Source organism: Leguminivora glycinivorella, chromosome 6, assembly GCF_023078275.1.
Source record: "Leguminivora glycinivorella isolate SPB_JAAS2020 chromosome 6, LegGlyc_1.1, whole genome shotgun sequence".
Lineage (NCBI taxonomy): Eukaryota > Metazoa > Arthropoda > Insecta > Lepidoptera > Tortricidae > Leguminivora > Leguminivora glycinivorella.
The window spans coordinates 20427049-20444840 of record NC_062976.1 but is presented as its reverse complement, the minus strand read 5'-3'; the positions used below and the strand labels follow the sequence as shown (position 1 = coordinate 20444840).

Sequence of the window (17792 nt, the reverse complement as noted above, 5' to 3'; positions counted from 1 at the left end):
GTGACTTGGCTATGTACTCAGGTACTTAAAGCATTGACTGTAATATTTCTAGGATTGAACTCATAATTAAGATTATTCTTATTTAACAGGTTTAAGACTAAATAACAATCTTCTGTTTTAAATTATCAAAAATATGAATCAACATAGTAGGTAGTTTTGACTACAGTTTGTATACGCGTCCTAACTTGCGTTTATAAATAAGTACTTAACTCTTAGTTATTCTTAGAACTTCTTTCTACTTTAGACTTAAAATTACTGTCGTATTAATATATTCACAGTTGCTGATTAAAGATTTACGTGATTACCATTAGTTTTTTTATATTTACTTAAACTACGAAAGTGTTTCCCTGCTAGAATTAAATACTGAATGCGTAACTTATTGAGACAGCGGCGAGTACTAAAATAATAACTTTCCAAAATATGAGATACTTAGTTTTTAAGCAAATGTTGTTTCTTTATTGCATAACTGGATATAAAATAGTCTTGTTCTTTGTCTTTGCTAAATATTTAGATAAATATACACTGTAACACTAATGTGGCTATTCTACGCCATATTAATTACGTTTTGATACATTTTTCAAGTTTCTCAATTGTAAACTAAGCTAAAAACAGTTGCCATTTGTACCATTCTGGTTACATTTACGCCCCGAATTTGTATAAAAATCATCTAAGACCGTCATTTACGACCCTATCGACTCTAATTGTTCAAAAAAATCGTGGGTGTAAAGGACGTCCATAGCATTTTGACGTGTCCTTTACAACCATCTAACTTCTAAACCGTTTAGTTTATCACTACGGTTGCTACACTAGGTGAAGGATACTAAAAATCTACATATTTTTCTATATACGTCACAAATATAGGTCAAAAAACAAAAAAGATATAAACATTTTTCTAAAAAAAAAGTTGTTTTTTGCTTCTCCTGAAAACCTGCATTTTGTCCTTTACGCCAATTGAACCCAAAGGTATCGATATACTAACCAAAAGCGAGTCGTAGGTATTTCTTGCCCACCGCGCGTTCCGTAAAAACTTCCATTCTTTAAAAGTATCTTATGTTACATCATATTCATATTCATATTCATCATATTCACTTTAGCACCTAAGGTTAAGAAACAACAGTAAATGTGATGAAAGGGAGCCTATTCCTGCCAACAAACTGTTCTACAGTTTGGCGGAAAGTTTTATGTAAACTGTTCACTTTTATTGAATAAATAATTTAAAATTTAATTTAATTTTTTTTTTAACTCTACAGAAAGACTAGAAATACAGCCTGTATAACTGTACAGATACCAATGAGCCTTTTTGCGTATCGCCATCTCTCGGTGAATTAGCTAACTAATTTGCGCGACATTTTCAGGGATAGTTCTTTCTAATGTTAAAAGTTTATATTTTATTTCGGAGAAGATACAATTTTGTATATTTTTGAAGTTTGATAAACATCCGCAAAGGTGGTTTAGTGGTTACATTGAAAATGAATATCTGAAGGGTTTCTGTCAATAAAAAAATCCAAAAAACATTTTTATCTTCCGGTTATATTTATTAATTTTATAATACCAATGGTTTGTGAAAAAAATCATAATATTTCTTAAAATGTTATAAGGACATATGTAAGGAAGCCACAAAAACACACACCGCATCCGCCCTAGCTTAATTCATTGTTCAAATGTTTTGTTCATTGTATCGCATCATCGTTCGAAAGCGCAAATCATCGAGCGATTCGCGCCTTCGTATAAAGAGTCGGAGCCAATATGTTACACCATGCGATTTTTGCACACAACACGGGATGTAGGTAGCACATTTTTAAAAATGTGATAAGGACCGTACACATCACAAAAACACACACACCGTGACCGCACATCTCGCATGCATCATTCATCAAGCGTTGCTCATTTTACCGCATCATCGTTCGAAAGCACGAATGGTCGTGCGGTGCGATTCATACTTTCGCACGATAATGCGGATTCAGTATGTTTATGTTACATAGTTGGTTTTTGCGCACAACACGAGATGTAGGCACACATTTTAAAAATGTGATAAGGACCGTACACACGTAAGGATGCCACAAAAGCACACACACCATGACCACACTCGCATCCATAGAGTATATTGAATAGAATGGTACTCGCATCATTATTCAAATGTGTTGTTCATTCTCAACTCCTAACTCCTTTGTTCTTCCGAGCTGACTTTTGTTGAAGTTGCCTTTTGTTTGACGATTAATGAAATTATAATCGCGACTCGACAACGAGCGTTCATTAAAACTGAGTAAATGTTCGCGAAGACTAATTAATATCTACGGGTATTTATTTGTTCTGTCAGTGTGCTGTAATTGACTTGGTAACGAAATGAGCCACGTGTACTTGTGTTTATTTTAATGTTTTACCTACATTAATTAACTTTTGTTAAGTTTGCCTCACGAGCTTGTAAATTAGTGCTTAATCAAAAACATGTGCGTTGACCTCCATATATACTTAAGAGCCCAGTGTGCGTAGCCGAATGGAACAAACGCTCAAGAAACGCGCACGAAACGAAACGCACGTAGATATCTATCTCTATCGCTCTTGCGTATTGGCGCGACAGAGCCGGACTACCTTTCGCGGCGTTTCGTTTTCGTTTTGCGTCGAAGAAATGCCATTGGGCCACGACACCAGAGCCGCCAAACCTACCTCAGTTTCTCAAGGATCTCACGATAATATCTCTTTCGTAGCTATCTATCTCTATCGCTCTTGCGTATTGGCGGGACAGAGCCAGACTATGTACATTTGTTCGACGTTTCAGCGGCGTTTCGCGTCGCGGAAATGCCATTCGGCTACGGGGCTAGAGCCGCCAGACCTTCCTAATTTTCTCAATCTTACAAATTTTTTGGGATATATCGACGTTTAATTTCTGTTTATTTGCTAGTTCGACTCGATGACCATTTTTTCCTACAAGGTTTTTTTAAATAATAACTTATCAAGGCAAATTTTTATATATTATGCGTTAGAAAATACTGTCAGCAATTGATAATCATAATTTTCTGTATAACACTTTAAGTTCTCGCGCTTTGTACACATATTTAAAGTCACACACAGGTCGAACGCGATTAATTAACATTATTTTTACCTTTTTTCCCAACGTTTCGGCCAGGCCAGTTGACAGGCAACCAGCCTTTTTGCCGTATGTGAAAGGGATAACGGATAAAGTTGGATCAGTACTAAGAAAAGTCTCCATTAAGACTGTATACACACCGTTATCTAAAGTAGCGAGTCTCTTACGCAGTCCTAAGGATGTCATTCCGTACCAAAGTCCGGGTGTCTACAAGATAGATTGCAGTTGTGGAAGTGCGTATATTGGCCAAACAAAGCGCAGCGTTCAAGAGAGGGTGAAGGAACACATAGCGGCAGTTAAAAATCGCCATATACACAAATCTGCAATCGCCGAGCACTTGCTTACTGCGGAAACGAATCACTGGATTGAGCTACACAAACCCAAAGTTCTTTCCACCGAGCGACACTATTATCCCCGGATTGTGAGGGAGGCGATCGAAATTAAAAAATATCCTAAAAACTTTAACAGGGAAGACGGGTATAGATTATCGCCAACATGGGGACCAGTGATTCAAATGTTCAAACCAAAAGATCTATCTTCGGACCAGTGCGCGGATGTTGTGAGTGCTGTGTGTCGTGCGGTGGGAAATAAACAATAACTAAAAGCGGGTAGATTATATTTATTTGTCTACCCCGAACATTTATATAAATTAATATCGGGTAGTCTTGTGTTGTTTACATCTCCGGTGACACTTTGCTGGGACGTCAGTCTTCCGCGACCACGGCCAGTGCAACCTGGCCGAAACGTTGGGAAAAAGGTAAAAATAATGTTAATTAATCGCGTTCGACCTGTGTGTGACTTTAAATATGTGTACAAAGCGCGAGAACTTAAAGTGTTATATTGCAAACCGTTACGGGCAGGAAAGTGCAATTCAATTAAAACGCCTTGAGAAACTTCGAAAAAGACGTGCTTTCTTGGAAACATCGTTGGACTTTCTAGTGAAGTGCCGCGATTGGAACATAATACCGGCGTGTGTGCGATTAGCGCCTCGTCGAGATATCGCACGTTCCGGAGACATTCTCAGAAACGCAAGTGTCAAACTACTAAGGAGATTGATACAAAATCACCGACAAGAATTGTTTTGTGTTCAAAGTGAGTTGTATAATTTACATCTGGAGTGCAGTAGTTACCAAACACCAGAGGATTTTCAGTTATGCGACCGGGTAACGTATTTGCAGGCAGCAAAGAAATATAAGTTGTGTGGGGATACACATGAGCGAAAATTTGACAGATTGATCTCGAGACAGAAACGGGAACGCGATGACAAGCGGGATGAGTCGTCAGTGGAGAAAAGCGAAACTGTAATTAATCTGTCAAAGGAAGCTCTGGATCAGCCTACAATAGGTATATTGTCAAAGGGCATGAATTTTGCGCTTACCCCAAAACGAGTTCCTTACGAAAACATCATATGTAGCGTAGAGGAGGCATTAATCCGTAACAAAGTGCCGGCAAATGATGCGGAAACTGTACGCCAAGATGTTTCGGTATTACTTCGCAAGGTCAGACTGCCCAAAAGCAACATTTCTACAGCCGAGCGTCATGCTTTAAAAGCCCTCCGGGACAATGAGGATTTACTCGTTTTAAAAGCTGATAAAGGAAACGCGACTGTAGTCATGGATAGGTTAGACTATGACAGCAAAATTCAGGCTCTTCTTGCTGATAGGAGTGTGTACAAACCCGTCAACTACAATCCTACTGCCAGGGTCACAACACGTCTGAGGAAGCTCATCAAAGAACACGAGGAGTTGTTTACTGGGGACGACTTTACCAATCTTCATAGGCCAAAAGTGGTACAACCACCGAAGTTGTATGGGCTACCAAAGGTGCACAAGTCTGGCATACCCTTGAGGCCTATTGTTAGTCAGATTGGATCTCCTTCATACCACTTAGCGAAGCATGTTGCGGGTGTATTGCAAACGCTAGTAGGGAAGACTACGTCGTTTGTAAAGGACTCTCGTCATTTTATTGACATTGTGAAGACCATAAAATTGGAACCAGAGGAGATTATGGTGAGTTTCGACGTGGAGTCGTTATTCACCAATGTTCCATTAAGGGAGTGTCTGGGCATTGTTAAGACGAAACTCGTGGAGAACGGTCATCCTGAGGGGTACGTCACGCTGTTGGAGCATTGTCTGGAGGGGAATTATTTCCTCTACCATGGACAGTTTTATCTGCAGGTGGATGGAGTAGCAATGGGCAGTCCAGTAGCCCCAGTAATTGCTAACATATGGATGGAGCATTTTGAAGAGTTAGCATTACGCTCCGGACCGCCTGTGATTACACTGTGGAAGAGATACGTAGATGACGTGTTCTGCATTTTGAGGGGCAGCTCCGATACAGTGGAACGGTTCGTTGACCATTTAAACTCCATCCATCCAAAGGTAAAGTTTACCTTCGAGATGGAGAGCGACAGATCCCTACCTTTCCTGGATGTAAAGTTGAAAGCTAAACCAGATGGAACCCTGGCACACTCCGTATACAGAAAGCCCACCCACACTGACAGGTACCTGCAAGCTTCTTCCCATCATCATCCGAGACATCTGCAATCGGTGGTCACATCCCTGGTTAATAGGGCTCGAGACTTATGTGACTCTGAACACTTAGACGAGGAGTTAGCCCATGTTCAGAAGGTGCTGAGGAAAAATGGGTATTTGCAGACAATCCCGCGCAAGACTAAGAAGGGGGAGAGACATCCGCAGGTTGACAGGCAACCAGCCTTTTTGCCGTATGTGAAAGGGATAACGGATAAAGTTGGATCAGTACTAAGAAAAGTCTCCATTAAGACTGTATACACACCGTTATCTAAAGTAGCGAGTCTCTTACGCAGTCCTAAGGATGTCATTCCGTACCAAAGTCCGGGTGTCTACAAGATAGATTGCAGTTGTGGAAGTGCGTATATTGGCCAAACAAAGCGCAGCGTTCAAGAGAGGGTGAAGGAACACATAGCGGCAGTTAAAAATCGCCATATACACAAATCTGCAATCGCCGAGCACTTGCTTACTGCGGAAACGAATCACTGGATTGAGCTACACAAACCCAAAGTTCTTTCCACCGAGCGACACTATTATCCCCGGATTGTGAGGGAGGCGATCGAAATTAAAAAATATCCTAAAAACTTTAACAGGGAAGACGGGTATAGATTATCGCCAACATGGGGACCAGTGATTCAAATGTTCAAACCAAAAGATCTATCTTCGGACCAGTGCGCGGATGTTGTGAGTGCTGTGTGTCGTGCGGTGGGAAATAAACAATAACTAAAAGCGGGTAGATTATATTTATTTGTCTACCCCGAACATTTATATAAATTAATATCGGGTAGTTTTGTGTTGTTTACATCTCCGGTGACACTTTGCTGGGACGTCAGTCTTCCGCGACCACGGCCAGTGCAACCTGGCCGAAACGTTGGGAAAAAAGGTAAAAATAATGTTAATTAATCGCGTTCGACCTGTGTGTGACTTTAAATATGTGTACAAAGCGCGAGAACTTAAAGTGTTATATTGCAAACCGTTACGGGCAGGAAAGTGCAATTCAATTAAAACGCCTTGAGAAACTTCGAAAAAGACGTGCTTTCTTGGAAACATCGTTGGACTTTCTAGTGAAGTGCCGCGATTGGAACATAATACCGGCGTGTGTGCGATTAGCGCCTCGTCGAGATATCGCACGTTCCGGAGACATTCTCAGAAACGCAAGTGTCAAACTACTAAGGAGATTGATACAAAATCACCGACAAGAATTGTTTTGTGTTCAAAGTGAGTTGTATAATTTACATCTGGAGTGCAGTAGTTACCAAACACCAGAGGATTTTCAGTTATGCGACCGGGTAACGTATTTGCAGGCAGCAAAGAAATATAAGTTGTGTGGGGATACACATGAGCGAAAATTTGACAGATTGATCTCGAGACAGAAACGGGAACGCGATGACAAGCGGGATGAGTCGTCAGTGGAGAAAAGCGAAACTGTAATTAATCTGTCAAAGGAAGCTCTGGATCAGCCTACAATAGGTATCTTGTCAAAGGGCATGAATTTTGCGCTTACCCCAAAACGAGTTCCTTACGAAAACATCATATGTAGCGTAGAGGAGGCATTAATCCGTAACAAAGTGCCGGCAAATGATGCGGAAACTATACGCCAAGATGTTTCGGTATTACTTCGCAAGGTCAGACTGCCCAAAAGCAACATTTCTACAGCCGAGCGTCATGCTTTAAAAGCCCTCCGGGACAATGAGGATTTACTCGTTTTAAAAGCTGATAAAGGAAACGCGACTGTAGTCATGGATAGGTTAGACTATGACAGCAAAATTCAGGCTCTTCTTGCTGATAGGAGTGTGTACAAACCCGTCAACTACAATCCTACTGCCAGGGTCACAACACGTCTGAGGAAGCTCATCAAAGAACACGAGGAGTTGTTTACTGGGGACGACTTTACCAATCTTCATAGGCCAAAAGTGGTACAACCACCGAAGTTGTATGGGCTACCAAAGGTGCACAAGTCTGGCATACCCTTGAGGCCTATTGTTAGTCAGATTGGATCTCCTTCATACCACTTAGCGAAGCATGTTGCGGGTGTATTGCAAACGCTAGTAGGGAAGACTACGTCGTTTGTAAAGGACTCTCGTCATTTTATTGACATTGTGAAGACCATAAAATTGGAACCAGAGGAGATTATGGTGAGTTTTGACGTGGAGTCGTTATTCACCAACGTTCCATTAAGGGAGTGTCTGGGCATTGTTAAGACGAAACTCGTGGAGAACGGTCATCCTGAGGGGTACGTCACGCTGTTGGAGCATTGTCTGGAGGGGAATTATTTCCTCTACCATGGACAGTTTTATCTGCAGGTGGATGGAGTAGCAATGGGCAGTCCAGTAGCCCCAGTAATTGCTAACATATGGATGGAGCATTTTGAAGAGTTAGCATTACGCTCCGGACCGCCTGTGATTACACTGTGGAAGAGATACGTAGATGACGTGTTCTGCATTTTGAGGGGCAGCTCCGATACAGTGGAACGGTTCGTTGACCATTTAAACTCCATCCATCCAAAGGTAAAGTTTACCTTCGAGATGGAGAGCGACAGATCCCTACCTTTCCTGGATGTAAAGTTGAAAGCTAAACCAGATGGAACCCTGGCACACTCCGTATACAGAAAGCCCACCCACACTGACAGGTACCTGCAAGCTTCTTCCCATCATCATCCGAGACATCTGCAATCGGTGGTCACATCCCTGGTTAATAGGGCTCGAGACTTATGTGACTCTGAACACTTAGACGAGGAGTTAGCCCATGTTCAGAAGGTGCTGAGGAAAAATGGGTATTTGCAGACAATCCCGCGCAAGACTAAGAAGGGGGAGAGACATCCGCAGGTTGACAGGCAACCAGCCTTTTTGCCGTATGTGAAAGGGATAACGGATAAAGTTGGATCAGTACTAAGAAAAGTCTCCATTAAGACTGTATACACACCGTTATCTAAAGTAGCGAGTCTCTTACGCAGTCCTAAGGATGTCATTCCGTACCAAAGTCCGGGTGTCTACAAGATAGATTGCAGTTGTGGAAGTGCGTATATTGGCCAAACAAAGCGCAGCGTTCAAGAGAGGGTGAAGGAACACATAGCGGCAGTTAAAAATCGCCATATACACAAATCTGCAATCGCCGAGCACTTGCTTACTGCGGAAACGAATCACTGGATTGAGCTACACAAACCCAAAGTTCTTTCCACCGAGCGACACTATTATCCCCGGATTGTGAGGGAGGCGATCGAAATTAAAAAATATCCTAAAAACTTTAACAGGGAAGACGGGTATAGATTATCGCCAACATGGGGACCAGTGATTCAAATGTTCAAACCAAAAGATCTATCTTCGGACCAGTGCGCGGATGTTGTGAGTGCTGTGTGTCGTGCGGTGGGAAATAAACAATAACTAAAAGCGGGTAGATTATATTTATTTGTCTACCCCGAACATTTATATAAATTAATATCGGGTAGTCTTGTGTTGTTTACATCTCCGGTGACACTTTGCTGGGACGTCAGTCTTCCGCGACCACGGCCAGTGCAACCTGGCCGAAACGTTGGGAAAAAAGGTAAAAATAATGTTAATTAATCGCGTTCGACCTGTGTGTGACTTTAAATACATAATTTTGATTCCACATCTCGTTTCTTTATCTTTTTAAAAGCGCTGGTATTTGTTTCTCTATCTGTACCCTGGTGTGTCGTTTCATGGTACCATGGTAATTGTACCATAGACAAACTTATGTAAATACTTACTGCGCTGAAGTGGATCTTGGCCTCCGACATTAAACTCGCCATTCGCTCTTATCCTGTGCGATCACCACTCAGTCGCTTGAAGGTCACACAGACATGGAAACTTCTTCTTTTTCTTTAAATTCTGTTACCCTCTGCTGGGGCGTAGGGCTGGAATCATATTTATTTACTCCGATCTTGGGCAGCTTGGGTAACCTCCCACCCCATTCCTAACACCCTCAGCTCTTGCTGTGACATAGAAACTAAAATCTGCTTTCTTTTGTTTCAGACGCTGGATGAATGGTCGTTCGACGTGTTCGCGCTATTTGAGGCAGCGGCGGGCGCACCTCTCAAGTACCTGGGCTACGAGCTGCTCAACCGATACGGGATGATACACAAGTTCAAGGTAAGCTTTCCTATGCACACCCCTATGACTCCGGGAGAAGACTCTAGATGAGTCATCTTCTTCTAGCTGAGTCAAAGGCGTACAGGAAAACAATTACGTTTAGTGGCTGATGAATGAGACGCAACAAGACTAATCAATGCTGATAAGTCTCATTCGCAAAACACGCTGGGAAGAAAGGTCGAGAAGTGGCTAAGTTGTGGTGTGTTTTGAGCTGCTCAACCGATACGGGATGAAACACAAGTTTAACGTGAGGTGCACTTTCCTTTGCCTCCATTCCCTATGACTCTCGCAGAAATTTATGAGCTGATTCAAGACATGTTGCTAGGAGTGATGGCTTATGAACTTAAATGTTAACGGAAAGGTGGCCGCTTTTGGATGTAACAAGCGCATGGAATCCGTTGATTCCATGGGTGGACGATGTCCAGAAGATTGAGGGTCACTTATATATGAGATTAGCTGAAGACCGGGACGAGTATCGTTTTGAAAGAGAAATCTAAACGAAAGCAGTGGGGATAATAAGCTGTTATGATGATGATGATGAGAGAAACAATAACTGATCTGTTGTGTCTCATTGGAAGAAAACCAGAAGGGAAGAATGGCATAGATGTAATATTTTACCAAACTATAGAGAATAGGAGTTTAGTTTAGCGTCATTATCACCAAAAACTATATCAATCGAATACTAACTACTGCAGGCCCCGTAGCCGAATGGCATTTCTCCGACGCCAAACGAAAGCGATACGCCGCTGGCTCTGTCGCGCCAATACGCAAGCGCGATAGAGATAGATATCTACTAGCGCTTCGTTTCGTGAGCGTTTCGTGAGCGATTGTGCCATTCGGCTAGCCACCCTGGTCTCATAAACAGCATGTTATGCATTGCTTTTTGCTACGCAACTTTACGTTCCTTCTACAATATGACTCGCCATCTTACTTGGTCGTAACTTGAAAATCTATCTCTCCGAGATTACGAACAAACTTCGCTGACTATAGTTATTAAACTTTGTCTCTCTTCTGTTTTACCTTGAATCCAGGTTATTTTTAACCGACTTCTAAAAAAGGAGGAGGTTCTGAATTCGACTTATATTTTATAACAAATGTTATTTACCCACCATCCCTACTGAATGATTGACAGTCTCACAAATAAAAACCTTACGAAGCTAACTCAACCCTATAAATTACTTCAATAAAATAAATACTTTAAACTGCCGAAGAATTTGAAATGGTCCCATTTCTTCCAAAGCTCCTTACGAGAAGTTAAACCAACTCCGTTTTATTTAAGTCAGACATGAGTCTTCAATTTAATCAGCGAATTCTCGGGGCTTCTCATTGGACCACCGTGAGCGTGACATTTAAAAAGTTTTTGTTGTCGTTTCTTGAGGCTGAAGTGAAGTTGAAGTTCTGCACGTGATAAAGCAAAAATTAAAGTGTAATGAATGTGAAAACGACAGATATTTTCTAAACTGCTGTTTTTTTTTTAAATTATATGGACGTTGTTCACTTGTTCAGACCGGCCATCAATATATCTATGTCTGACTTGATGTTTACGATTAGGACATGATAATAACATTTTTTTAAATAATTATGTCCTACGATGTTCATCCCTCGGGGTCTTAACAAAAATATCACCTAATGGAATAAACATCAACACCAGGACTTTAGTAAACGCTGGTTATTTTATTAACCTCCGACGCAAAAATGACGGGGTGTTATAAGTTTGACGTGTCTGTCTGTCTGTCTGTTTGTGTGTGTGTCTGTCTGTGACATCGTAGCTCCCGAACGTATGAACCAATTTAGATTTAGTTTCTTTTGTTTAAAAGCTGAATTAGTCTTGAGTGTTCTTAGCCAAGTTTCATGAAAATCGGTCCACTATGACGCGGTCAGGGTTTTTTTCAACATTTTAATGTTGTGGTTAAATAGGTTATAAACAGTCTTTATCAACTCAGACTGATTAGGGATTTCCCTAAATTCTTAAGAGGAGATACCTCATTTGCCCGTAGATTACACTGACTTTGCCGTTGCCCATTCGTCTAAATTATCTCAGCTTCGAGGACCTTTTTATTTCCTTATCCTTAACGGATAAATAGGCCATGTTAGTTGTGAATTTCCCTTTTTTCCTTGTTGCTGTGTCAGGTCAAATAGATTGCCTTGCATAATTTAAGAAGATAAAATGCCTTGTTTTTAATTCAGGCCATAATTAAAGGTGCATTCTTGAGCCTAAATTAACTTACTTTGTCAAAGACACATGATGTTCCAAATAAGTAAATTCCCACAGATGTCATATAAACCATAGATCAAGCAAACGTATCTACTTAGCGTGTCAAATGAACTCAGTGAAATCCACTGAGTTGTCCATCTTTAATCGCAGCTTGCAGCTTTCGGGCGTCAATTTTTGTAAGTTGAAGTCAACAAAAACATTAAAAATGCCTCGTTACATGATATTTAATTGCAACAACATAAAACTTATCAACACTCAAGGGCCTGAGACATATTTAAAATCACAGGCAAGTAACAACTTCAGTACAAAATCTGACACGCTCGGCCGCCATACAAATAAATGAACTCGTTTCTTCTATCTAAATCTAATTATGTGTAAATCCCTCTATTGATAAAAAGTTTCAACAAATCTAGCCGGATAGTCAGATCAGAGTTCCTAATCAGTTGAAAACACCATCCCTTATGAGGCTCCATGAAGTAAGACCAATTTCTAACTTATTATTATAGCTGAGCAATTCCCGTTAAGTTTGTACATTTGGATCACGTCTCCGATTTTGATAAAAATTGGTAGGCTGATAGTCTATGATGCTGAGCAAGATCAACTAAATTAGGTTTCTCAAAATGTCATATGTAGTTTGTATGAAACCTTCCTTTTTAGGGTTCCGTAGTCAACTAGGAACCCTTATAGTTTCGCCATGTCTGTCTGTCCGTCCGTCCGTCCGTCCGTCCGTCCGTCCGTCCGCGGATAATCTCAGTAACCGTTAGCACTAGAAAGCTGAAATTTGGTACCAATATGTAAATCAATCACGCCAACAAAGTGCAAAAATAAAAAATGGAAAAAAATGTTTTATTAGGGTACCCCCCCTACATGTAAAGTGGGGGCTGATATTTTTTTTCAATCCAACCCCAACGTGTGATATATTGTTGGATAGGTATCTAAAAATGAATAAGGGTTTACTAAGATCGTTTTTTGATAATATTAATATTTTCGGAAATAATCGCTCTTAAAGGAAAAAAAACTGCGTCCCCCCCCTCTAACTTTTGAACCATATGTTTAAAAAATATGAAAAAAATCACAAAAGTAGAACTTTGTAAATACTTTCTAGGAAAATTGTTTTGAACTTGATAGGTTTAGTAGTTTTTTAGAAAAATACGGAAAACTACGGAACCCTACACTGAGCGTGGCCCGACACGCTCTTGGCCGGTTTTTTTGTTACTAGATTTCTATACATTTTCGGTAACAAAAAAAGAAAGTTTCATACAATCAACCTAGGACATTTTGAGAAACCTAGTGGATCTTGCTCAGCATCATGGACTCTATCAGCCTACCAATTTTTATCTAAATCGGAGACGTGATCCAAATGTACAAATTTAACGGGAATTTGCTCACCTATGCAAAATGTTTCTCGTATTTTGAAATTGCCTAATATCTCCATTTGTCAATACACGAAAATTTGAAAACACCCAAAGCGGTAATTTGCACGTTAAAAATAACTTTCCGAAACTCCAAAGACTTCTCATGTGTAGGCTTCTCACGAATACACACAAAACGTCGTATGTCACGTATTCTTCGTCTAGATTTCCGTCATTTTGAAACGAGAGTTTGAAATTCCCATCTCTATCGAAAGCTCAAACTTTTAATAGAACCAAGATAACTTAACAGCATCGGATTCTTTAGAATTCAGGAATGTTGTCGGTACGTGCGCTTGTCTAAGGATATTTTGCGAAGATAATAAATAAGTTAATAAAAAGACGTGATCCACGAAGTTTTGAGCTATAATTATTTTTGCACTGGGAAAACAAATTAGTTCGGAAAAGTGTGATTGGTAAAAATGTTAAGGCGTGAGAAGAAAGATGAATTGATACGTGGGTGGGAGATAGATTGGGTTCAGCTAAGTAAAGTTCTTTCACCTTTGAACTTTGTCGGCTTTAAAAAAATAACAAAGGAAATTTTTGATTTTAATTTTGTAAAAAAAAGATCTTTATTTGAGCTTGAATGAAAACTATCCAGGGGTATTTCTGTCCGGCTGGTTTCAATATTCCTGTGATTCTTTTTAAATGATGAAGGCAATGATCATTTGTTTTGTCTCCACTGTATCTTTTTTCTGTATCTTTTGCTGAGGTGTGCCAATAAAGAGTATTCTATCTATCTATCTAAGGCACGTATTAATTGTCTAATAAGTATCAAAAGTAAATGAATAATGTGATATGGATACAAGATCCGTTATCCAGTAATCTTACATGGCAATTTAGTCTAATGCATCGTCGAAATCCAATAATCCAGCCATCTGCATTGAGCTATTTAGTATCTTAAGCTCCGTAATTTTACTTTTATTAATACCCACTTTGTCTGTCTAGAAGAAGATAGGGTTTTTAACCTTAAATTGGTTACGGAGAATAATTTATTAGTGCATTTGAATATACAATCATGTGGTTCATTACTGATTAGGTATTGAAGCTTAGTGTGGCAATAAATAGTTGCTCAAACAGAAAGATGAAAGGGGAAAAAGTATAGTTATGTGCAGACTTTCAGTAGTGTATGTACCTATATGTGTCGAATTGTGTTGACAATATACATCAAACTTGTATCAATACCTACCATGAGATAATACCTACAATACAATACAAATAATCTTTATTGCACACCTCAATACAATAATAATGTGTAGAAGTAGATAATCTATTTGTTAAACTGCTAAAATTATAGGTAATCCGCCGAATTTTACGGAGTATATCCTGTTTCTGTACCCATCCTGGCACTGATGTAGAAATTGAGGTGATTTATGACTATGTTTTCAATTATACTTATGTTGTTATAAAATATTTGTTCCCAGGTTCCACCAACGATCCTAGAAAGCTTTCTGAGCAGGATAGAAGAAGGCTACTGCAAGTTCAATAACCCCTACCATAACAATCTGCACGCGGCTGATGTTGCGCAAACAGTGCACTACATGCTATGTCAGACTGGACTCATGGTGAGTAGTACCTTCCATCATCTACCAGGACTCCGACTCTTCAGTTATAACTGCAACCCTTATCCACATCATAAATTAGCCCTCCATAAACGCTGTGTCATGTAACGCTGAGTCAAGTCATATCACTGCATGAAACTTCTCGCCGCAAATGTAGCAAGTTCATATATCAGTTGAACCTCTGGAAATGAGACCAGGCCATCAGTTTTAATGACAAACACGTTGTTTCAAGTAACTTCGTTATGTAACCCGCAACAGCTTAACATCAGTAACACCAAGAGACATGTATGCTAGAAAAACTGTCCATTTTTACCTTTTTACAGCTAAACCAAAAATATAATCAAAAATTACTCGTAGAAGTTGGCCAACTTAGCTCAAATGAGTATCCTCAGTTTCCTTTTAACTAGACATTGTCGATGTTGACAATGATTGAGATTCAGACCTCCTGGCTTGGTGTAGATACTCGGACACCAAATATAGATACCTCCGATATCAAAAAACACCACACTTTTCTGTTCTAATCTTAGTAAAATTCGTATTTTCCAGAACTGGCTATCGGACCTCGAGATCTTCGCGACGCTAGTAGCCGCCGTGATCCACGACTTCGAGCACACCGGCACCACGAACAATTTCCACGTGATGTCCGGCTCTGACACGGCGCTGCTGTACAACGACCGCGCCGTGCTCGAGAACCACCACATCAGCGCTGCTTTCAGGTAAGTACAAGCCTTACTGAGCTGTGACGTCACTACCCGACCACCCGACCGCGACAACTAGCTAGTCCCCTAGTGTGTTCACTCGCTATGCTCGCACCTCGCACGCTACTAGCGTGGCTTTCAGATAAATGTGTGTTGTAGTCCTAAGTGCGTTTTCACATTATCCGATCCGATATCGGATGTTGGACCGATATCCCATAGATTACAGGTAATAGGTAGGAAATCCTTCCAACATCCGATATCAGATCGGATAATATGAAATCGGCCTAAGGTACCCTAGAAGTGCAAAGGTCCTTCACGAGCTCGCGCTACGCCTTCCTATTTTCAGCGACCGTCGTGGCCAGGAGCTCAACCCGGCCGCTCGTAGCTCATTTTTGACGGACCGCTTCCATGAGTGAACGGGACGCCCTGGGCCACGGCTTGAGTTATTGGCCTCCGACACAAGACTCGACACCTCGACCGAGTGTCTCTGGTTGACGCCAGCTTTCACCAACGCTACGGTCACGGAGGACCACTATTTTTAATGATATTTCGGATGAGCAACAGGATGGTTAGGTGTCCATTTTGGTTGACCCAAGTAGACCCTTTTGACTGCCAGATCTTCTCCCAACTTTTCGAGGTGGCCAAGCCAACGGAGACTATATGACTTTGGTTTCACCTATTATTATATTTGGATCAGCTACTTATAGTTCACCAAATTCGGCTTTATTCCGGATTCTCACAATTCAATATGAAAAACGTGTCTTGCCCTTCATTATATCTCAAACACGCTCGGATGGAAATAGACATGGAGCAGTCACGTGGAGTTTACGGTTCGTTAGGGTGGAGTTATCTTTTGTCACATCACGAATATACATACATACCTATATCTGTAATGTGGAATCATACTAATGTGGCTTAGATCATTGACATGACGTACCAATTTTTTTTTATCAAGCTGAAACGTCTGCGAGCGATAGTACCTTATATTATTTGTTGATGTGTTGTTTATGACATTAAAGGTTTTGAATTGAATTGAATTGTAATCAAAGGAAAATATAAAAAATCACACCACTGTCAGGACTCAAACTCAGTTGCAATCCGGAGCGGATTTTTAGCATAGTCGTTGAGTCATGTTCTGTCGAAGATGTGTGAGTTTATCTTTTTTTTTTTCTTTTAATTTTTATTTCAAAGATACTTGACTCCCTTATTACATCCCGTTAAGTTGGTTTGCTTTAACAACCAATAACGTTTCATTAAGTCCATACTAAGTATTACCACATAAAAATATCTGCATTGATCTACTTTCGAGTAAGTATTCATTAACACATAATTAATTAAAAAACTCTTTATTTCGGCCAAAATAACTAGAATGACGTTTTTTTGATATAACACTAATAAATATATATTGAACGATTGATATATAATAATTCCCGAAAGCAAATCAATTACAATTATTAGAGCTCTTTTGAAGGCAAGTCCCGATTTCTTAGAAGACCGACAAATAAAAAATAAAATAAATATTGGGGGACACCTTACACAGATCAACCTATCCCCAAACTAAGCAAAGCTTGTACTATGGGTGCTAGGCGACGATATACTTATTTAAATAGATAAATACATACTTATATACATAGAAAACATCCATGACTCAGTAACAAATATCTGTGCTCATCACACCTAATTACCTTAAGTATACTTATAAATACCTTCAAATGTACCCTTACTGATACAGTTATACCGCCTAATTCATAAACGTACACTAAAGTTATCAAGCCGATAAAGTTCGTTTGTCCCTTTCTATCACACCAATACGTCGGAAAGGGACAAACGAACTTTATCGGCTTGATAAATTTAGTGGCCGTTTATGAATAAGGGGGTTAGTATATAATATACTATAAATAAATAAATATTATAGGACATTCTTACACAGATTGACTGAGTCCCACGGTAAGCTCAAGAAGGCTTGTGTTGTGGGTACTCAGACAACGATATATATAATACTAGCTTTTGCCCGCGGCTTCGCTCGCGTGAAATTCAAAAACTGCAGAATGCTTACAAAGTTCCACCCCCCTCTCCCATTTTGGGGAAGTGGGGGGTTATAAAGAGACAAAAAGTAGCCTATGTCACTCCCCACCCCTTCAACTATCTCCACATAAAATATCACGTCAATTCGTCGCTCCGTTTTG

At 40.2% G+C, this 17792-nt stretch overlaps 1 protein-coding gene across 1 annotated transcript in view; it reads left to right on the top strand.

Moving 5' to 3' along the window:
- LOC125226968 (calcium/calmodulin-dependent 3',5'-cyclic nucleotide phosphodiesterase 1) overlaps positions 1–17792 on the top strand; it is a 416921-nt gene that overhangs the window by 377188 nt on the left and 21941 nt on the right. Inside the window, exons 6-8 of the mRNA XM_048131154.1 lie at positions 9606–9722; positions 14771–14911; positions 15455–15624. Coding sequence (XP_047987111.1) covers positions 9606–9722; positions 14771–14911; positions 15455–15624 — 428 coding nt within the window. The remainder of the gene's footprint in view (positions 1–9605; positions 9723–14770; positions 14912–15454; positions 15625–17792) is intronic.